At 41.9% G+C, this 19916-nt stretch overlaps 1 protein-coding gene across 1 annotated transcript in view; it reads left to right on the top strand.

Annotated features, from left to right (window-relative positions):
* IPO11 (importin 11) overlaps nt 1-19916 on the top strand; it is a 335766-nt gene that overhangs the window by 136634 nt on the left and 179216 nt on the right. The window contains exon 22 of the mRNA XM_075269811.1: nt 7711-7787. Coding sequence (XP_075125912.1) covers nt 7711-7787 — 77 coding nt within the window. The remainder of the gene's footprint in view (nt 1-7710; nt 7788-19916) is intronic.

Consider the following 19916-nt stretch of genomic DNA (forward strand, 5'->3'; position numbering starts at 1 on the left):
GACCACTTTTGATGGCTACCAACCACTGCTTACTTGTAACACACCACAAGACTTACCATCTTGGAGATGCTCTGACCCAATCATCTAGCCATTACAATTTGATATTTGTCAAACTCGCTCATATCCTTCCACTTTTCCATTTTCTCTACTTCGAACGCATCAGCTTGAAGAAGTGACTGCTGACTTACTGCCTAAGCTCTCCCATCCCTTGACGGATGCCATTGTCACAAGATAATCAATATTATTCACCTGTTTTAATGTTCTGGCTGATCGGACTTTGTTAATATACCTCACTTTCCTAAGCACCATTGATTTGCGGCACTGGCTTGCTTTCCTGGCATTCTGCGGTTTTGTGATGTTGACAGCAGTCAATAGATATATTGATCGTTCATCCATATCTAGTGCCCTCACCATATAAACATGCATTTGTCTGCAATATACTCCTCTGTCAGAGGGAATGTGTGCTCTGCCCTTGGCCTGTTCCTCACAACCCATGCAGCGCTATATAACTGACAATGTGTCATCTCAAGATGGTGCGGGTCTTCATAAAGGGTAGTGATGTGACATATAAGTAATATAAATGCAATAGATATGCTTGAAATAACCCTTCAACTCCCATGAGCCTTTCTCGGCTTTACGAGAGAGAAATGGATGCAGTCGGCCATTTTAAGCTATGGACTCTATGCAGTCCTATGTCAAAGAAGCACAGATGACTTAAATTTATATCTCTATAAAGCTGGTCATACATAAAATCGCTGACGTTCGAATGTCAGACCTTTCCATAATCGTCCGGGCTTGGAAGGAAAAAGGTTCGGTTCCATGGAAAATGAAATGTTTCTACAATTCTCAGCCACATTTCTTGTCCCTCCACCTAACGTTCCTCTTATTCAGATCTCAGGACGCAAACAACACTTAGGATAGTTACTCCTTACTTCTTTCCCTGGACTAGAAATGATAGCTTTCAAAATGGACACCCTTATATCACTTGGGGTTTACTTGTATCAGTCAGATTATTGACATACCCATACGTCGTGCTTACAGATTTAAAGGGATCCTATAATTGGATACCCTTTTTATACTAACACGTAGGAATAGCCTTAAAGAGGACCTTTCACCACTTTTGGGCACATGCAGTGTTATATACTGCTGGAAAGCTGACAGTGCGCTGAATTCAGCGCACTGTCGGCTTTCCCGATCTGTGCCCGGTGTACAGAGCTTACGGTGCCGGTAATGTAGTGCTCTATGGTCAGAAGGGCGTTTCTGACCATTAGCCAGAGACGTCCTTCTGCCTCGCGGCGCCAATCACGCTATGCTGTGGAGTGGGGAGGAACTCCCCCCTCCCGCTCCTGATAATGCTCGTCTATGGACGAGCTGTGTGAGCAGAGGGAGGGGGCGTTCCTCCCCGCTCCACAGTACAGCGCGATAGGCGCCGCGAGGCAGAAGGACGTCTCTGGCTAATGGTCAGAAACGCCCTTCTGACCATAGAGCACTACATTACCGGCACCGTAAGCTCTGTACACCGGGCACAGATCGGGAAAGCCGACAGTGCGCTGAATTCAGCGCACTGTCAGCTTTCCAGCAGTATATAACACTGCATGTGCCCAAAAGTGATGAAAGGTCCTCTTTAAGAAAGGCTATTCTTCTCCTACCTTTAGATGTCTTCTCCGCGCCATCGGATCCCTTTAAAGAGATCAGATATCGGCATAAAATTGTGGGCACATATCCTTTTTATTATCTTCAGGCATATAGTTATGCTGATAAAGTTATCAGAGAATTGGTGGACAAAGACTAGGATGACTCCTTTTTGTCCTTAAAGAGGCTTTTCATCACCACCACCAACTCTTCCATCCTCCACTAGGTGCTGCGCCACTAATTCTGGTGCAGTTGCGATTTTTTTCTGTAGCCCCCACCGTTCCTGAGCAAACATTTCCATTCATTCTAGAACCTGGTATGCTAATTAGACACTCTACTGGTAAGTGGGTGATCCCTGTCTATCACCCCCAAACCAGGACCGCCCACTTTACAGTAGAGAACTCGATTAGCATATTGAGTGCTGAGACTAATGGAAACGGGAGTGGCTAGAGAAAAATCCAACTGCATTAGAATCAGGGATGTGAAGTGGTAGAGCTGGCAAAAATCTCAGAAATAGAAAACTAGATATTATGATGTATTATCCAAGGCCTTGTCTTTATATTCCACTCTTGTCTTTATAACATACTGGATAGAACGTCTTGGTAATGTGTGAGCAGATGACATTTTGACTTCCCTGATTGAGACAGCTTTACATCTCCTGTCGGCTATATATTGACCTTTAGGATCACCTACAGAGCCCACATCTCCCCCACACCGGGACTCCCTGATGGGAAACTCCTCACACCACACTTGCCTGAATTTCAATGCACCACATACCGACTTATGATGTTGTTTATGGACATGCACATTCTTCAGTCCTTTTGGACTTTTTTCTTTTTGGTATTTTACCGTCTCCATCCACAAACACCATAAAAGCTACTCTTACATCTCAGCCATTTTATAGCGGTGAATAGGAACAACTTCCCCCTACGTATCTTATCTTACATTCTACTTGTGGTGAGTGAAAGTGTTCCTCCATTTTTAAAAACCCTGGAGAAATGTTTTGTCCGATGTTAAACAAATCCTTAGACATTGCTTCAGCCTTGCCTTACGGTACCTGCAACTATTAGTAGGATATACACTGATTCCATAATGGGTTCTCTTTTCTTTTAGGTGCCACCAATCGCCATCCAACGCCCCCCTTCGTATTGGCCACGTGTTCAAACCAAGCCCCTTGCCCCTCTCTCCCCCTCCCTTCTCTTATTACCTAAATGGACATATTGATAAGAAAGCACTAGTTAACTGATAACCTTGCCAGATGGTCCCTCACCTGAGATGTGGACTTTAGAATGGCGTATCTGTTGTTTCATTTAACATTTCAGGATAATCTGCCTTGTGTGTGTACATGAGGAATAACACCATTTCTGGCCATTATATGACTTAGATCTTACTATTTTAGCAGTTTTTCCCTCTTCCTACTATATCTGTAATTTGCATTTCTCTCTGAGCTGATGAAGACTAGTTGCCATAAACAGCACATAGTAAGTGGAGGAGAATCCGCTCTTTAATTGTCTTTCTCTAACTCTGCTTATGCAGAGGTCAGACACTTTTGTATGAAGGGAGTGTTCACACTACCGACAGTGTCCGACAGCTTGTGTCCACTGCTAATGTCCGTTCAAAATCTCGCACGGACATTAGCAGCGGACACTAACTGTGTCTGTGACATTTTTCATTCATTTAAATGGAGATCGGGTGCGTTGTTTTACACTCCGTGCCTGTCCTTAAATGTCCGTTCCTAAAGATGTCCGACTTTTCAAGCGGACAGAAAAAACCTACATGTCGAGTTTTGCTGTCCGCTTGAAAAGTCGGACATCTTTAGGAACGGACATTTAAGGACAGGCACGGAGTGTAAAACAACGCACCCGATCTCCATTTAAATGAATGAAAAATGTCACGGACACAGCTAGTGTCCGCTGCTAATGTCCGTGCAAGATTTTGAACGGACATTAGCAGCAGACACTAGCTGTCGGACACTGACGGTAGTGTGAACACTCCCTTAGAGGTTACTGTCATTACACAAACATAAAACTTTATGAGCCGTTAACAGTCATGTACTTTAACATGTTGATGGAGCTTGGACATATAAAGTTAGCTGAAATGGCATCATATCATGTGGGGTAAATGTGGGAGCGGGGACAGAGGAGGGTTAAATTTTTGGGGATTCTAATTATAGTACGGAAGGATTTACGTTAGAAATTGTGATAGGCCTGTCTGAAAAGATGTGTCTTTAGTTTGCGTTTGAACCTGTAGAAATTGGGAGTTAATCTGATTGTCTGGGGTAGAGCATTCCAGAGAAGTGGTGCAACTCGGGAGAAGTCTTGTATACAAGCGTGGGAGGTTTAGTGTATCTCTGGTAAGGAAAGGGCATATTTTGGTATTTTGGAGATGTTTTTGAGGTGGAGGTGACATGAACGTGCGAGTGATTCAATATGAGGGGTGAAGGAAAGGTCTGCGTCAAACATGACCCCGAGGCAGCGGGCATACTGCCTAGGAGTTATAGTAAGGCCTGAGACTGCAATGGATATATCAGGGACAGATCTATTAGATGGTGGAAACAGTAGTAGTTCAGTCTTGGAGAGATTTAGTTTCAGAGCGAAGACATGATATTAGAGACAGCAGAAAGATAGTCGCTGGTGTTCTGTATGAGTGCAGGGGTGAAGTCACGGGAAGATGTGTATAATTGGGTGTCATCAGCATACAGATGGTACCGGAAGCCAAATCTGGTGATGGTTTGTCCAATGGGGGCTGTGTAGAGAGAAAAGAGCAGAGGGCCTAGGACCGAGCCCTGAGGAACCCCAACAGCAAGGGAAAGAGGGGAAGAAACAGAGCCCGCAAATGATACACTGAAAGTGCGGTCTGAGAGCTAGGAGAACCAGGAGAGCGCAGTGTCATTGAGGCCGACTGAGCGGAGAATAGTGAGGAGGAGTTGATGGTCAACAGTGTCAAAAGCTGCAGAGAAGTCCAGAAGAATAAGGAGAGAGAAGTCACCATGGCATGTTAGGAACTGACAACATTGGAGCAATGTTTGCATACTGTGTGCCTTTTTGGAATAGATTTCACATACTCATGTGTGTATGTTTTGTTGAACAATTTTTTTTTAATAAAGGCATTATATATATTTAAAAAAAAAAATGAAGAAAAATGTAATATTTAGTCAATCCTTCTCACCCTACATCTCCTGCCAGGGGACCATCTTAAGACTGTTATACATATCAGAGTGTTGGCTGGTGTGATATGGAATGGACAGCTTCATTTGTTACATTGAAATGGAATTTTATGTTTTTGTGTCATTTACGTTTCTAGTGATTTACTATGTTTGCCTTGTGTTTCTGTATGAACATGTGTTGGTTTTATGTAAAGCAGTACTGGCACAGAGCTGAGGAGGGCAGCACAAGCATACTTATTATGCCAGTCGCTGGCATTGACGTTTGGTTTGCTGGATCTCAGTCTGGATAACATTTTTGTGTTCTGTAATATAAAGGCTATAGGCATATATGCTTATCCCAAGCAGTTCACTAAAAAAAAACTTTTCCTTTTTAATGTTGGGTTTCTTGTTCTTGATTATTTTACATAAAGGCGGATATATTCATGGTCACATATAATGGTGCACGTGCCGTCCGAGGCGACAATGATTCGGAATAAAGCTCCTGCCACACATTTTTAGCCGTCTCCTGTTTGTTTAGAAAAGGAATAAATAAAAAAAAATTCTTTGCTCGATACCTCAGCAGGGATTTGACATTGGCAGCTTCGGAGGTGACATCTTGCAGAGTCCATCTCTTCATTCACTTTATGAACAAGGTTTACTGACATCCAGTAGAGAGAACAGAGGTTATGTTTGACGGATGCCTTCTCCGTTACAGATGGTTAGAATGAAACCTGTGCAGTGAGCGGATATTGACCATTTAAAGGGTCTCTTGATATAAATTGTACTAAGCCTCGAGATACAGAAAACATGAAGTCCCCTATGTTTGCGATGTACTATAATGATATAATGTGACTGGCAGCCCATCTGCGGTACGAAGGTTGACTTGCACTGCAAGCATGCTTGTAGATACTAGAGCATACCGGAGAAACAGTCGATCACAATGATTGATCGATCAGGTCTTCTAAATTTTATTCGAATCTATTCCAAGATTGTATCTCATTGGTCTCCTCATATCTATATGATTATGTAACGGGACACTTACCGTATTTTTTATTATTTTTTTTTGCTTTGTTCAAGAGGCATTTTAGACTTGGCTCATATGTGGGGCTTTATGTTTGCAAAAAGGAAAAATATATTCTCCAAAGGTTTTTATTTCTACAGCATGTCGATGAAATTCACTGAAGTCTGATCCACTTTCCTGCCACTGTAAACACTGCAGATTTTTTACCATAAAGGGATTCTATCATTACAATCCCTTTTTCAGGTAATATAATTTCGAAATAGCCTTAAGAAAGACTTTTCGTCCCCTACCTTTACATTTCTGCTCCACGCCGCGGTTCCGTTGCTATACTGGTTTTTCCCGGTATGAAAATGAGTTTCCAGTCAGCACAGGGAACGTTTCCCCTGCCTGAAGACTCTCCAGTGATGCCTCCATCTTCTATAGCCGCACCTCACCGCTGCGTCCTTCATGTAGTCTTCTTCTGGCGAGCCTGTGTTTGGAATCTAAATTCTGCGCATGCGCAGTCGACTCTGCCGTCGGGCTTCTGCGCATGTCTGTTCGGCCTATTTATTGTGGCCACTTACAGGCACAGTACACTCATGTAAGCAACCACAGTAAAAGTCCAATGGTAGAACCGACTGCACATGCGTGGAATTTAGATTCTAAATGCAGGCTCGCCAAAAGATGACTACACGAAGGATACGGCGGAGAGGCACAGCTATAGAAGATGGAGGTGTTTCTGGCGAGTCTTCAGGCAGCAAAAGAGGATGCCCTGGCCCCCCTTGTGCTGTCTGGAGACTCATTTGCAAACCAGAAAAAAACTGTATATCAACAGAATGGTGGCGAAGAGCAAAACTATAAAGGTAGGGGGCAAATAGCCTTTCTTAAGGCTATGTTGACGTGATATTACCTGAAAAATGGATTCTAATGATGGAATCCCTTTAAATTTCATGGCAGAAAATCTGTGGGGTATCTTTTCCATGTGGATGTTCGGTTAGGGCTCATGCACACCAAAACTAAAAAAATTGGCCATGAAAAACAGATTTTTCACAGCCGTTTTGAATCCTTGGAGCATCTGCTTTATGGACTTGAGTTTAATGTCAGTGAGAAGTACTGATGCCTTGCAGCACTGGAGCCCTGGGTTCGAATCCAGCCAAGGACAATATCTGCAAGGAGTTTGTATGTTCTCCCCATGTTTGTGTGGCTTTCCTCCGGGTACTCCGGTTTCCTCCCATACTTCAAAGACCTAAGAATAGGGGATGTAAATTGTGAGCCCTATATGGGACAGTTTTGACAATATCTGTAAAGCGCTGCGGAATATGAGGGCGCTCTATAAGTAAGCAAAATAAAAATATATTGAGGGATCCTTGAAAGCTAACTAAAATAGGTTATGGGGAAAACTAAACGGTTTACAACGGCAGCATGGATGACATTTCTTCGAATACCATTCTGTATAGTTTAACATCTGGCCGCTACAGTAGCAGCGTGGCCTGCTTAGTCGCACAGCCGTGCAGGATCCGGGGATATACAACTCTAACAAGGTAGATTTGCCAATCCAGATTGTTTTCTAAACTGACGACAGCCCCTGTGGGAGATTTGTTGGCATCTATATTGGTTGTCCTCTAACTTTCCCAGGATAAAGCTATAGACTGAGTTTTTAACAACTTGGCAGAAAACGACAACCCAAGGGAATATATTTATTTCTATATATATTTTATTTTTCTTTATATATTTATTCTGCCGGTATATTTTGTATGTTAAGGCAAATGTTCTTAAAGAAGTTTAATTGAATTTTTATTCCATCTGGTGTGTCTGCTGTGTCTACAGAAAATGTAGGTTAGGTTGATGTATGCACGAGATTAAAATCCGCTCTGTCACAGATTTTGCATATGTGAAAAAGTTGGAATGATCTTATATTTCTTATCATTTCTAGGTTAGTGACTTTGGAAAATTGTCCGTCCGTTACCCCCGAGCTGCTGAGGATTTTTCAGAATATGTCTCCGCTCCTAGGTAAGTTAGTCATCTCTTCGATATATGTGTTGCTCTCCCGGGGTGGCCACAAAACAGTAAAAAAAAAATAGAAAAAAAATAAAAGAATTAAAAGGATTTGTGCTGCTTAGTGACTTTGTGATACCCATGCTTCTTACTGTGAAGTCTTTTAGCTTCTGCTAACTAAGAGCTTCTCAATTTAATGAGGGAAATACCAGGTGTCGTACGGATATTGCTCCAATTTAGAGAAATCCCTTTTATCTGAAAAACCTCAGTTCCTACCATCCTGAATAATGGAATCCACGAAAAAAGAAAAAAAAAAATGCATTGTTATACTTTTATTTAAATCATTTGTGTTATCGTCAGCTTTGTAAGTCTAGAAAGTACTATGTGAAAGAAATGTGATAATATACGTATACGTTGGGGTGCTAAAAAGGTTCAGATAATCGCTTCTGATTTTATATAAAGTTTATTTTTTTTTAACAAATATTTAACATCGAAGGTACAATAGTTTGCGTAGAGTGCAAAAATACTAAAGTAAACCAAAAAGTTTAGTCTGTGTTGCTCTTTTTCTATATTTCAGCTTTGACTCCAATGTTAGTGTAAGGAAGGAGAAAAGTTGCCCATACAAGTTAGGGTATGTTCACACAGAGTTTTTTGCAGGCAGATTTTGAAGCGGAATCCGCCTCAAAATCCCCCTGCAAAACCACCCCTGTTTATTTCAATGGGACTCTCTAGCAGTTTTCTCCCACAGGTGATTTTTTTTCAGCTAGCAGAAAAAAAAGCAACATGCCCGTTCTTCACACGGATGAGTCAACCACAGCGTCTGTGGCTCAAGACACACTCCTGTTTAGGCCCATTCATTCGAGCCTAATCAGGCGCGGTATGCCGTGACTGGATGCTGATGCACTGCATAAAGGCAAAGCAACTCCTCGTTAAAGGAGTTTTCCCATCTAAGTCTTTCAGCAGTCTGCCTGTAGTGTCTTCTTCTCACTTCCTCTATTTCTCTCCTCCCTTGTGCTGAATGGGATACACAACACTTCTGTACTATAGGTCCGTGGTTATAGCAACGATGTGTAAACAATAGGAGGATAAGTTCACATAGCAGGCAAACAAAGCAGAATTTCTAAAGAAATATATTTAGGTAAAGTCCTCCATTTACATAAGCTACCAGTACAGATAGGATTCTTGAGATTGGACAACCCCTTTAAGATAAGATAATCCTTTAATAGTCCCACAGTATGTTACAGCAGCATAGTAATACAGATACAGGATAATACACTGTAATATATTACGGAAGCAGACACACATAAGCTGAGAAGAGAAATATACTAGGAGTCCATAGCAGCTAAGGAAGAGAAGAAAGAGAGAAGGAAGACATCAGGATCATTTAGTTCTCTGTGCGGAGTGATCTTCGCTTGGTCTGATGTAGATTATGTAGCCTGACCACGTTTGGGAGGAAGGACCTACTATAGCGCTCCTTCTCACACTTGGGGTGGAGCAGATGGTCACTTACAGTGTCTCATACATGGGGTGGGATTTATTCTCCCGCATGGAGCTCACCACAGACAGTATCCTTCTGTCACCCACCACCTGTACTGGGTCCAGGGGGCTCCCCAGGACAGAGCTGGCCCTCCTGATCAGTCTGTCAAGTCTGTTTCTGCCCCTGGTTGGTATACTGCTCCCCCAGCAGGCCACACCGAAAAAAAAATGGCTGAAGCAACCACAGAGTTGAAAAAGACCCTAAGAAGTGGCCCCTGGACTCCAAAGGCCCTCAGCCTCCTGAGCAGGCTTTAAGACGACAAACTACTCCTTCTGACTGATACATTAGTGTATGATTGTATGATATGTGACTGAGCTGAAGACCCGGGTAAAGCTGCACATAATAGTAAACGGAAAAATAATAAATGGGCAATGGAGCAATTTCATTAACACTGCTGATCTTGAGGGTCCCTGGGGTCAGACTCCCACTGATCACATATTAATGGCTTATCCAATTTCATCTTACAATCTAGAAGTTTGCTCATATTGTGTGTTGTGTAAGATGTAGGTTGAAGGGGTCAAATGTGTTGATGTGTTTTAGCGATCAGTCAGACTTTTTCTTACATCACCTATTTCCTGACTTAAAATGCAATCTCTATTAATTGATATCGCTCGGAATCCTATTAGTTACTGGCACATCTCCGATGAATTATTAGTTCATTATGTTTCTGTCAGCCTCAATCATTCACAGCTAATTTTCCCTTCAGCTGTCCTAAGAATTCATGGCTCCAGAAACACCTTTATGAATCGTCTTACTCTTCTGCCATTAATCTTTCCCCTGTTAGTTCCCATTAAAATATCTTCTAGAATTTGTTTTTGCTGGAATTGAGAACTCAACATGTTAGAAACTGAACATTTGTTCTCACGTCTGTAAAAACAAACAACGTTTAGTCTGGAAAAATGGCTGTCACTTTTTGGAAAGATTTGGTAGTCCGTGACCCCCACAGTTCACAATAAACTCCTCTGCTAGCCGCACTTCACACGCCTTCCGTATATTTAATAAAGCCTCGGCACAGCGCACGCCGACAGATGTCCACTTGACTTTTCTAAACCATGTTTCATACAGTTGCCAGAATGCAAATTCAGTATTGGAGTGAGCCATACAATTCAGTTTCTGAAGAAATAGATGAATAAAATAAAATAAATCTGCATCTGTTTTATCCCACGTCTCACTATTTTTTTTAGTTCGGTGGTAGAGTAAAATGTATGGGGAATTTGTCCTGTACACTGGTTTTCAAGGCTTGGAAAAGAAATCAAATTTTTTTATGGAACTTTACAAAATTTGCTACTTTTTTCACTCTCTTCCATTTTGCCACTTTCGTGAAGGTGGACATGCGTGGGATAGGCCACTGGCCCCATCATTTATGCTAGAATATTAACATGCATGATGCCTGAAATTTACACCATCTATGAGCTGGCATAGGAGACATGCAACTTCTTATAAATCAGGCGCCCCCTCTGCCAGCTGGTTTACCTAAATATCCCCCAATGTGATAGTAGGGTCTAGCCAGAAACGCACCAGGGGTTCTGTCTGAGTTTATGCGGATGCCTGGGAGTCTGTATTAATTTAGTAAGTACGTTATGATATTGCCACTAGTATAAATGATACTGCCATATCGAGGATTCCCTGCTATAGTTACAGTGGCAGTTTGTGGATGTCTACGAATTAAGGAAGATCATGATTCTATGCGCAGTGGCGTGTGTGCTACTGGTATGTTATTGACTACTACTACTTTAGTTTTTTGTGTCCCGTGGTGTGCCAATATAGTGGGTTTACCTAAATCACTATGCTATGGGTTTTTTAGTCCCTCAGTTATATATATGTTCCTTTGGTACTGGCACACAGAGAGACTATATGATTTGGTAGTGGAAGAGCTCCTGTGTATGTGGCTCAGAGAGAAACCATACCTGCTCCGACATTATTTTATTAGCAACAATACAAGTTAAAGAAGAACGTTCACCTCCTCCTTCAATTCAAGTTCTTAGCATCTGTTAATAGTCTCTGCTCCACTGATTCCGGCACAGTTGGTATTTTTTTCTCTAGCCCCCTCCATTCCTGAGCAACAAGCATATTTAGTTTTGGTGTCTGATTTGCTAATTAAGCTTCGTAAAGTCAGATGGGCGGTGTCAGGCAGGAGATCGTGATTCAGAGCTCCAGTCAGAGGTAGGCAGTGTCAGATGTTATAATCACCCCCCCCCCCTTGTTTTGCTCCTGCCTGACACCGCCCTCCTGACAGTACAGAGTCTAGTTTATCAGGCATCAAAACTAACAGCATTGATTGCTCAGGAATGGTGGGAGCTAGAGAAAAAATTCCAACTGTCCCAGATTCAGTGGAATAGTGTCTATTAACTGTTATGTAAAGAGCTAGACCTGTTAGAGGTGGTGAAAGGTCCTCTTTAAGTTTTAGATAGTCTTCTATGTGGAATGGTTGGCTCCAGGAGGTAGACAGCAATGCTTACCTCTGGGACTGGTGAGCTGATCAGTCAGCACATGCCCCAGTGAGTAGCTCCAGTCTTCCCCAATATGAAGAGCGGAACCACTAATATATCACCAGCATAATACTTATCTATCAAATCACAGACTGTAGATCAGGTTATTCTGACTTCAAGCTACCATGCTTCCGAAAACTTGTAATTTGGATGATTGTATCACACAAAAGAGAGTAACCATTACACAGTAGTAGTAGTCAATGCGGAAACATTTTTGCAAGAAATACAAAGAAAGGTTTCATTTCTATCCTAGAGAATCCTGTTACTGCAAGCAAGATGTAAGACTGTAGCAAAATAGACAATGTGTTGGCACACGGTATATCCTTTTTCTGCTCATTGAGGGTATTATTTATATTGTGTTTTCTTCTGGGTATTGATCTGACTCCTGTTCTGCTATCACAGAACCATTATATCGTTCGGCCCGTGTAATGGGCCGCTCATTTCATAATCGATATTTACGAGGTTCTACCTTGTGTGATGTGATCGTGCTTTACGTCTAATATTTACATGAAGATTTTCTTTTATCGTAAAGAGTTTGTGTGTGTGAATACAGGTCTAAAATAATCGTTTTACATTATTGTGTGGACACAGCGGCCCCTTTATTCCTGTCTGTATCTCTACCTGCGAAGAGACCGATCGCTGCAGGAGCGGATTTATAGAATGCATTGAATTCAATTAGATGTGAGAAATATGGCCGTTCTATACGCAATGCTAAATGAAGGCTGTACATGTAATTTATATACTGCTGACTGACTGAAGTGGTATTGTATGAAAGGTGAGACCCTTCATTCATTTTTATGAGCCACCTGACATCACGTTTCTCCTAGCCTTGTCATACGGATGAGGAATGTCAATGCAATATGCAAGAGAGAAATAAGCTGGTTCAGGATGGGAAGAGATACGGGAGCGCACGTCAAATGGTTTTATTTAATAAATAATCATATAGAATTAATAAAAAATTGATGAAAAAAATTATTTTATACCAGGGATATAAAGTCGGGAATACTTTTAGGTGGAGAAATTTGTTATTTTAAATGATGTTATTGTTATATAATTAATTGGATGTATATTTTTGTCTGAATTAGGGAGCGTTCACACTACCGTCGGTGTCCGACAGGTAGTGTCCGCTCCTAGTGTCCGCTCAAAATCTGTCACGGACATTAGGAGCGGACACTAGCTGTGTCCGTGACACCTGTCATTCATTTCAGTGGGAATCGGGTGCGTTCTTTTGCACTCTGTGCCCATCCTTCCCTGTCCGCAAGTGAACATGTCCGACTTCTCTGTCACGGACACAGCTAGTGTCCACTCCTAATGTCCGTGACAGATTTTGAGCGGACACTAGGAGCGGACACTACCTGTCGGACGCCGACGGTAGTGTGAACGCTCCCTTGGTGGAGCTTTAATGCTTATGTCTGACAGTCACTGTCAGTAGTTTATCAAGGCATCGGAGTCGGCCTGTGGGAAAATAGAGGAGTTGGAGTCTATGGTTTGGCCTACCGGCTCCACAGTGCTGGTTTATCCATACGCGTTGCTTTGTTTTTCATCCACAGGATAAGGGACAAGTATGTGGTCTCTGGTTATCCAACCACTGGGACCTCCAGCAGGATAAGATTCATGTGGGAGGTGAAATACAGGAAATGAGCAGAAGACACTGCAGGCAGACGGGTGAAAGACTGAGATGGAAAAACCCTTTTAAAGAGGACCTTTCACAATTTTGGGGACATGTGGCTTAACACACTGCTAGAAAGCTGAGAGAGTGCTGTATTCAGTGCACTAATGGCTTTCCCTTCCTGTGCCCCTGGTGAAGATTTATCAGTGCCGGTACCGTAGCTCTTCACTGTCAGAAGGGCGTTTTTGACAGTCAGTCAGGAACATCCTTCCTCACCGCAGCGCCTATAGCACTGTACTGTGAGTGGGGGCGTTCCTTACCGTCCAGCCATGATGCTGAGCGGTGAGAACGCCTCCCTCAGTACTTTTCTATGAACAAGTACTATCAGGAGGGGAGGGGGCGTTCCTCACCGCTCTCACAGTACAGCGCTATAGGCGCTACTGTGAAGAAGGGCATTCCTGACTGACTGTCGGAAACGCCCTTCTGACAGTGAAGAGCTACGGTACCGGCACCAATAACTCTTCACCGGGGGCACAGAAAAGAAAAGCCGATAGTGCGCTGAATTTAGCGGTGTTTTAAACCGCATGTGCCCCAAATGGTGAAAGGTCCTCTTTTAAACAATTACTGCTTGGATTCATCACAGATGCTGTTGTTTGCTGGGAGAGGGATACAATGTGAAGGGCTTATTGTCAAGGTCCCTTTTTTTACTAGTAGGTGTTAAAGAAGGTAGAGAATCATTTTAAGGCTAATGCGCCACGTTGCGGAAAACACAGGGTTTTTTGTTGCAGTTTTTGCTGCATTTTTTGAGCCCAAGCCAAGAATGGCTACAAAAGGAATGGGAAATATATAGGAAGTTCTTATACTCCTTCCTTCTGCTCAATCCACTCCTGGATTTGGCTCAAAAACCGCAGCAAAATTTGCAACAAAAAAAAAAGCTGTGTTTCTGCAACGTGGGGCCTCAGCCTTAGGCTTAGATATCCTTTATTTGTCCACCTGCCTCCTCCTCCGTAGCATCTCACGGCATTACTTATAAAATGCTGGAAAAGTTTTCAGCCTAGATGATATTCTTGCTTTGAACATTATTACTTTCTTTGTGATGTTTCTAGCTTCTTCAGACACTTTTCTTCCCCTTATTAATTTTTTTTTTGTCCTAATTTTTCAACAAGTTCACCTAACTTAATTGTATGCCAAGCTTAAACTGGCACAACACATCTGCAATAAGGATGTGCCAAGAAGGCATTTCAAGTTAAAATAAATTGCCAGCCTTGCTGAGAAGAGCTAATGCCTTATTTTTCTTTTCTTGTTAATAATGGATGTTTTCTTGTAATACAACTATAAGAAAACAACAGCGCTTGCCAAAGCAGCTGCAAAAAACATCACATAGGATTCGCCAAATCAGTCAAGCCATTAATTTTCTAATATATTAGATGTCAGTAATCAAAACATTTCTTCAATGGGATCCAAATCATAAGGAGTGTTTTTGTAAGATTGCGTGTACTGAACAATGATGGGATTGTAGTCTGGGTAAAGTAGGCCAATATTTGCATTTCTTAATTTGTTTTTGTCCGTTTTGTCATCTTTTTACTTTGTTGTAATTGATGGGAAACAGGTTTTAGTGTCACATAAAAACTAAATGGATAACTGTGTAATATATGGACAGGACGTGTCCATCCGAGCTAGCTCTTACTTAGAGAATCTGGTTTATTAAAGCTGGTCCCTAGAGATGAACCACTATCTGGGACATCCTTATTCTCTACTAGGACATGATAGGACAAATGGACAGGAGATATAACATATATACACTACGCAAAAAAATAAAGGGAACACTCGAATTACTCATCCTAAATCTGAAGGAATGAAATATTCTCATTGAATACTTTGTTCTGTACAAAGTTGAATGTGATGACAACAAAATCACACAAACATCATCAATGGAAATCAAATTTATTAACCAATGGAGGCCTGGATTTGGAGTCACCCCCCAAATTAAAGTGGAAAAAACACTACAGGCTGATCCAACTTTGATGTAATGTCCTTAAAACATGAATGAGGCTCAGTAGTGACTGTGGCCTCCACGTGCCTGGGCATGATCCGTGTGGATAATCTCCTGAGGGATCTCCTCCAAGACCTGGACTAAAGTGAGATAAAAATCCGCCAGTGTCCATATGCAGCCTCTCTGCGGTGAAACTTTTTTTTTTTTTGAATGGACACAAAATCCAGCATGGCAAGGAGTCCCTCAGGGTTTGGACCAATCGGATTAGGAGGAGTGGGGTGGAGGTTGCCTATTGGATAAGCTACTTAAAGAGGACCTTTCATCATATTGGGCACAGGCATTTCCATATACTGCTGGAAAGCCGACAGTGCGCTGAATTCAGCGTACTATCGGCTTTCCCAATTTGTGCCCCGGGTAAAGCGCTATCGGTCCCGGTACCGTAGCGTTTTACAGTCAGAAGGGCGTTTCTGACAGTCAGTCAGGAACGTCCTTCTCTACAGCAGTGCCTATAGTGCTGTACTGTGTGAGTGGGGAGGAACGCCCCCTCCCTCTGCTCACAGTGCTCGTCCATAGACGAGTATTATCAGGAGGGGAGGGGGTGTTCCTCTCCGCTCACACTGTACAGCGCGATAGGCGCTGCTGTGAAGAAGGACGTTCCTGACTGACTGTCAGAAACGACCTTCTGACTGTAAAGCGCTACGGTACTGGGACCGATAGCGCTTTACCTGGGCACAGATCGGGAAAGCCGATATTGCGCTGAATTCAGTGCAGTATATAGAGCTGCCTGTGCCCGATCTGATGAAAGGTCCTCTTTAACCGGTTTCAATTGCAGTTGAGAAAAGGCTCAGCCCGAAACATGTTGTGATTGGTACTCAATAAAGTTGTTGAAGAATTTTTTTGAATAATTAGGTTGTTCGCTCTCCACGCCACTCCTCCTAACCCGATTGGTGCAGATCCTGAGGGACTCCTTGCCTTGACGTTGACCCAACCTGGGTTAGCGTAAGGGGAAAGCTGTTACCACTATTCTTTGGGCCCACTATATGCTGACTTATCACAACATCGGGAGGAAGAGGCCATTTGTCAGTGAATCTCATTCCACCACATTGTTTGTAGTACTACACTATATCGGTACTCAGTGTCTCTCCTTTTTGTATTTCATACAAAGTCCTGCCTGTCCGACTTTGTGTCCATGCAAAAGAAACCCATTTGCTTTAAAAACTCATTGAAATGATTGGGTTTTTAAATGGACCGCTGGCAAGTCGTCCGTATGCAGTTTTTCCATGGATTTAGGCACAAAGGGTGGACAGAAGTTGCATTACAGAAGTTTTGCACCATGTTGATAAATTTGCCTTCTTTTCCTGTTCTGGTTTTTACTGCCATTGTGTTATTACGTTTTCTAGAAAGTAAAGTTATTTAGTTTTTCATTCCCCGGATTGATCAGGTGTAAAATGAGCTGGCATTTGGCTGCAGACACCAGAGTTTTGCTGTATGGGACACATGAGCAAGTAATGTAATATTTATTCAGCACTGTGCTTTACACGGTTCAGTGTTTTACTCACCATATCTTTATGGTATCTGGTCTGCAACCTGCCTCTAGCACTCCACTGCTTAGTCATTGAAGTAGCATTGATGAGCCCTTAAGGGAGTAGCAAGCATCTACAGAAGATTCCTTCACTATGCTATTTCCATTTTTAGGTTCACGCTGCACATACTGTATAATGCATGCGGAGGTCCCTTAGAAAAATCCTAAAAAAAAAAAAAAAAAAAATCCATAATGTAAAAGTAATGTTAAACTGAATCCAAGAATATAAAGTATATTGTTCAGAGTACTGACTTCTTCATGACTACATCTTACAACTAAGAAAGATAAAGAGACAGACAGATATTAGATAGGAACATAAAGATCTGAGTCACACATATAGATATCAGATAGTGGTTCTATAAAATACAAATAACCCCAGTAGTGGCCCTGCACACCTCGTACAGTTTAATGTCCCCCCGGCTGCGGTCCATGCACCAGGATGTACAGTTATGTCCTGATGCACGTGACTAAATATGGCGGCTGCTCTGAAACAGGGTGGCTGAACTAGCGGCCGGTTCTCTGCTATTTCATACAGCAGGGACCCGGTAGCATTGCCCTTGATCAGAGATGACTCTGAACACGTGCATTAACCACTCAAATGCGACCATGGCATGTGAGTGGTTACTTCCACTTTCCGTTTAATGTTTGGTAACGGAGCGGCCCCCTGTGGCGCTATCATAGGAGCTGTCCTGCTACCATCGCAGCCAAGAGCCTTCTGAAGGCTGCCAACCATGCCCTAGTATTGTAACTACTGAAGTCTGCCTGAGCCAAGAGAAGAGTCGAAATTTTTTTGTGGTCTTGAAGGATTAGAACACATTTCTTTTAGCTCTAAGTTTAAGATGGTTAATAAAAAATTTGGGAGAATAAGATATATATATATATATATATATATATATATATATATATATATATATATATATATATATATTAAACTCCTGTCTCGATCTTTTTTTTCACATTAATACCAGGTTTTCATTTCTTATTTGTTTGCTATAAAATGTGACAAAATGTGAGGTATTATAGCGATAATATATGTCAAACTGTACCTTGTCCTGACACCTCTTTCTTTTCAATGCCACGCTAGACAACCTTCTCCTCCTAGCAGTAATATGCCATCACTTACCTTCCTATCTCTCTCCATAATTATTATAGGACAAGATGGAAATGAGAACTATGTTGTATGACCTGTCACTACACACTGGTCACCTAATAATATTGTCTTACAAGGCAGATCAGTGGCAGGGAACAATTCTCATCATGTCCATCTGATTTCCACTAGAATTTCTATACGTCTGTGCCTACAGATATAGCTGTCAGCCGCCCTAGTAACTAGACAGCTGCTGCTAAGATAAATGAATAAAATATCCAGCTATTTTGAAGCTTTTCCAACAAAACCATACCATTGGGTACACACAATGTTTTGTTTAGCTATTACAATTTTTTTTTTTTTTTTTTTTTAACGACCACTTGAAAAAATTGCAGTTCCACCATTATTTTTCGTCGTTATTTTGTTCACATGACTATGCATAGTAAATTTTTTTAATAGATTGTTGAAATAAGGGTTTTTTGTGCGTCCTCCTTCCTTACCAATTAGATGTTGTGATCACCATTGATCATGACATTTAATGGGTTAAAATGCCAGAACTGGAGTTATCTTGAATCCAGACATTGAGAGTCAGGTCCTAGCTATATAACACAGCGAGAGCCCAACAGTAAGCACGTAGCAAACACGTTATCCATGGCAGTGCTGTAGTATTATGGACCTGAGTGATACCTGTAGTCTTTATGTGACGCACTAGTGCAGTGATGGCGAACCTTCTAGAGACCAAGTGCCCAAACTGCAATCCAAAACCCACTAATTTACCACAAAGTGCCAATACGGCAATTTAACCTTAATACTCTGCAGATCCACAATTGCACACAATTGCAGACCTGCAAAATATGGTTATACGGATAGAGCTTTATAGAGCTTTCTGCTCCACTCTGACCCCCACACAGTCCAATCTGCTTCACAATGACCCCCATACAGTACAATCAGCTCCATAGTAGCCCCCACTTAGTATAATAGTATAATCTTCTGCACAGTGGTCCCCACACAGTACAATTTACTCCACAATGGTCCCCACATAGTATAATCTTCTCCACAGTGGCCTCCACGCAATACAATCAGCTCCACAGTGGCCCCCACACAGTATAATCTGCCCCACAGTGGTCCACAGTGGTCCCCACACAGTACAATTTGCTACGGGGACCCCCACACAGTATAATCTGGATGTCTAAAGAGAGGGTTCTGAATGCCACCTCTGGCACCCATGCCATAGGTTCTCCATCACGGATGCACAGTGCATCGCTGAATGGGAAGGGGTTAAGATAATGTGAAAAAAAAACTAGAGTTCTCAATCTAACCATTAGTTTACATGAAGGCATCAAAACAAATACTACAGACACTTATTAAAAGTTATAGTTACAGTAATAAAACTGGATTATATACTACCCACTGGGTATTGTTTATTAAATGTCTGAATGGCCCACTAGAGGATGTTAAAGTGAAATTCTCACTCAGTAATCGTCCGCATAGCTTCAACAGAAAAGACAACCCCGTATGTAACCTATAAATTGTGTGTATGGCCTATGATAGGTTCATTCACAAGTTGACAGTATCACCTCTCTTTTTTTAAATTTTTATTTTATTTTGGTGAGTCCTGAGCACCTTAATGGAGTTTTCCCATATCCCTGTCTCACCCATTTCCGTTCTGTCTCTTCTTCTCACTTCCTGTATTCTTTAACAAGTTGATGGACGGCTTTTACTGGTTGAAGGACAGGACACTATGAAGTACTAGAAATCTAATATATCTGCAGATCAAATAATATGCACAGTAAATGTGTATTGTATTGCACAGGTTTAAAGAGAAAAAAAACTTATAAGCTGTAGAG

This window comes from Leptodactylus fuscus, chromosome 1 (genome assembly GCF_031893055.1).
Source record: "Leptodactylus fuscus isolate aLepFus1 chromosome 1, aLepFus1.hap2, whole genome shotgun sequence".
In the NCBI taxonomy this organism is placed as follows: Eukaryota; Metazoa; Chordata; class Amphibia; order Anura; family Leptodactylidae; genus Leptodactylus; species Leptodactylus fuscus.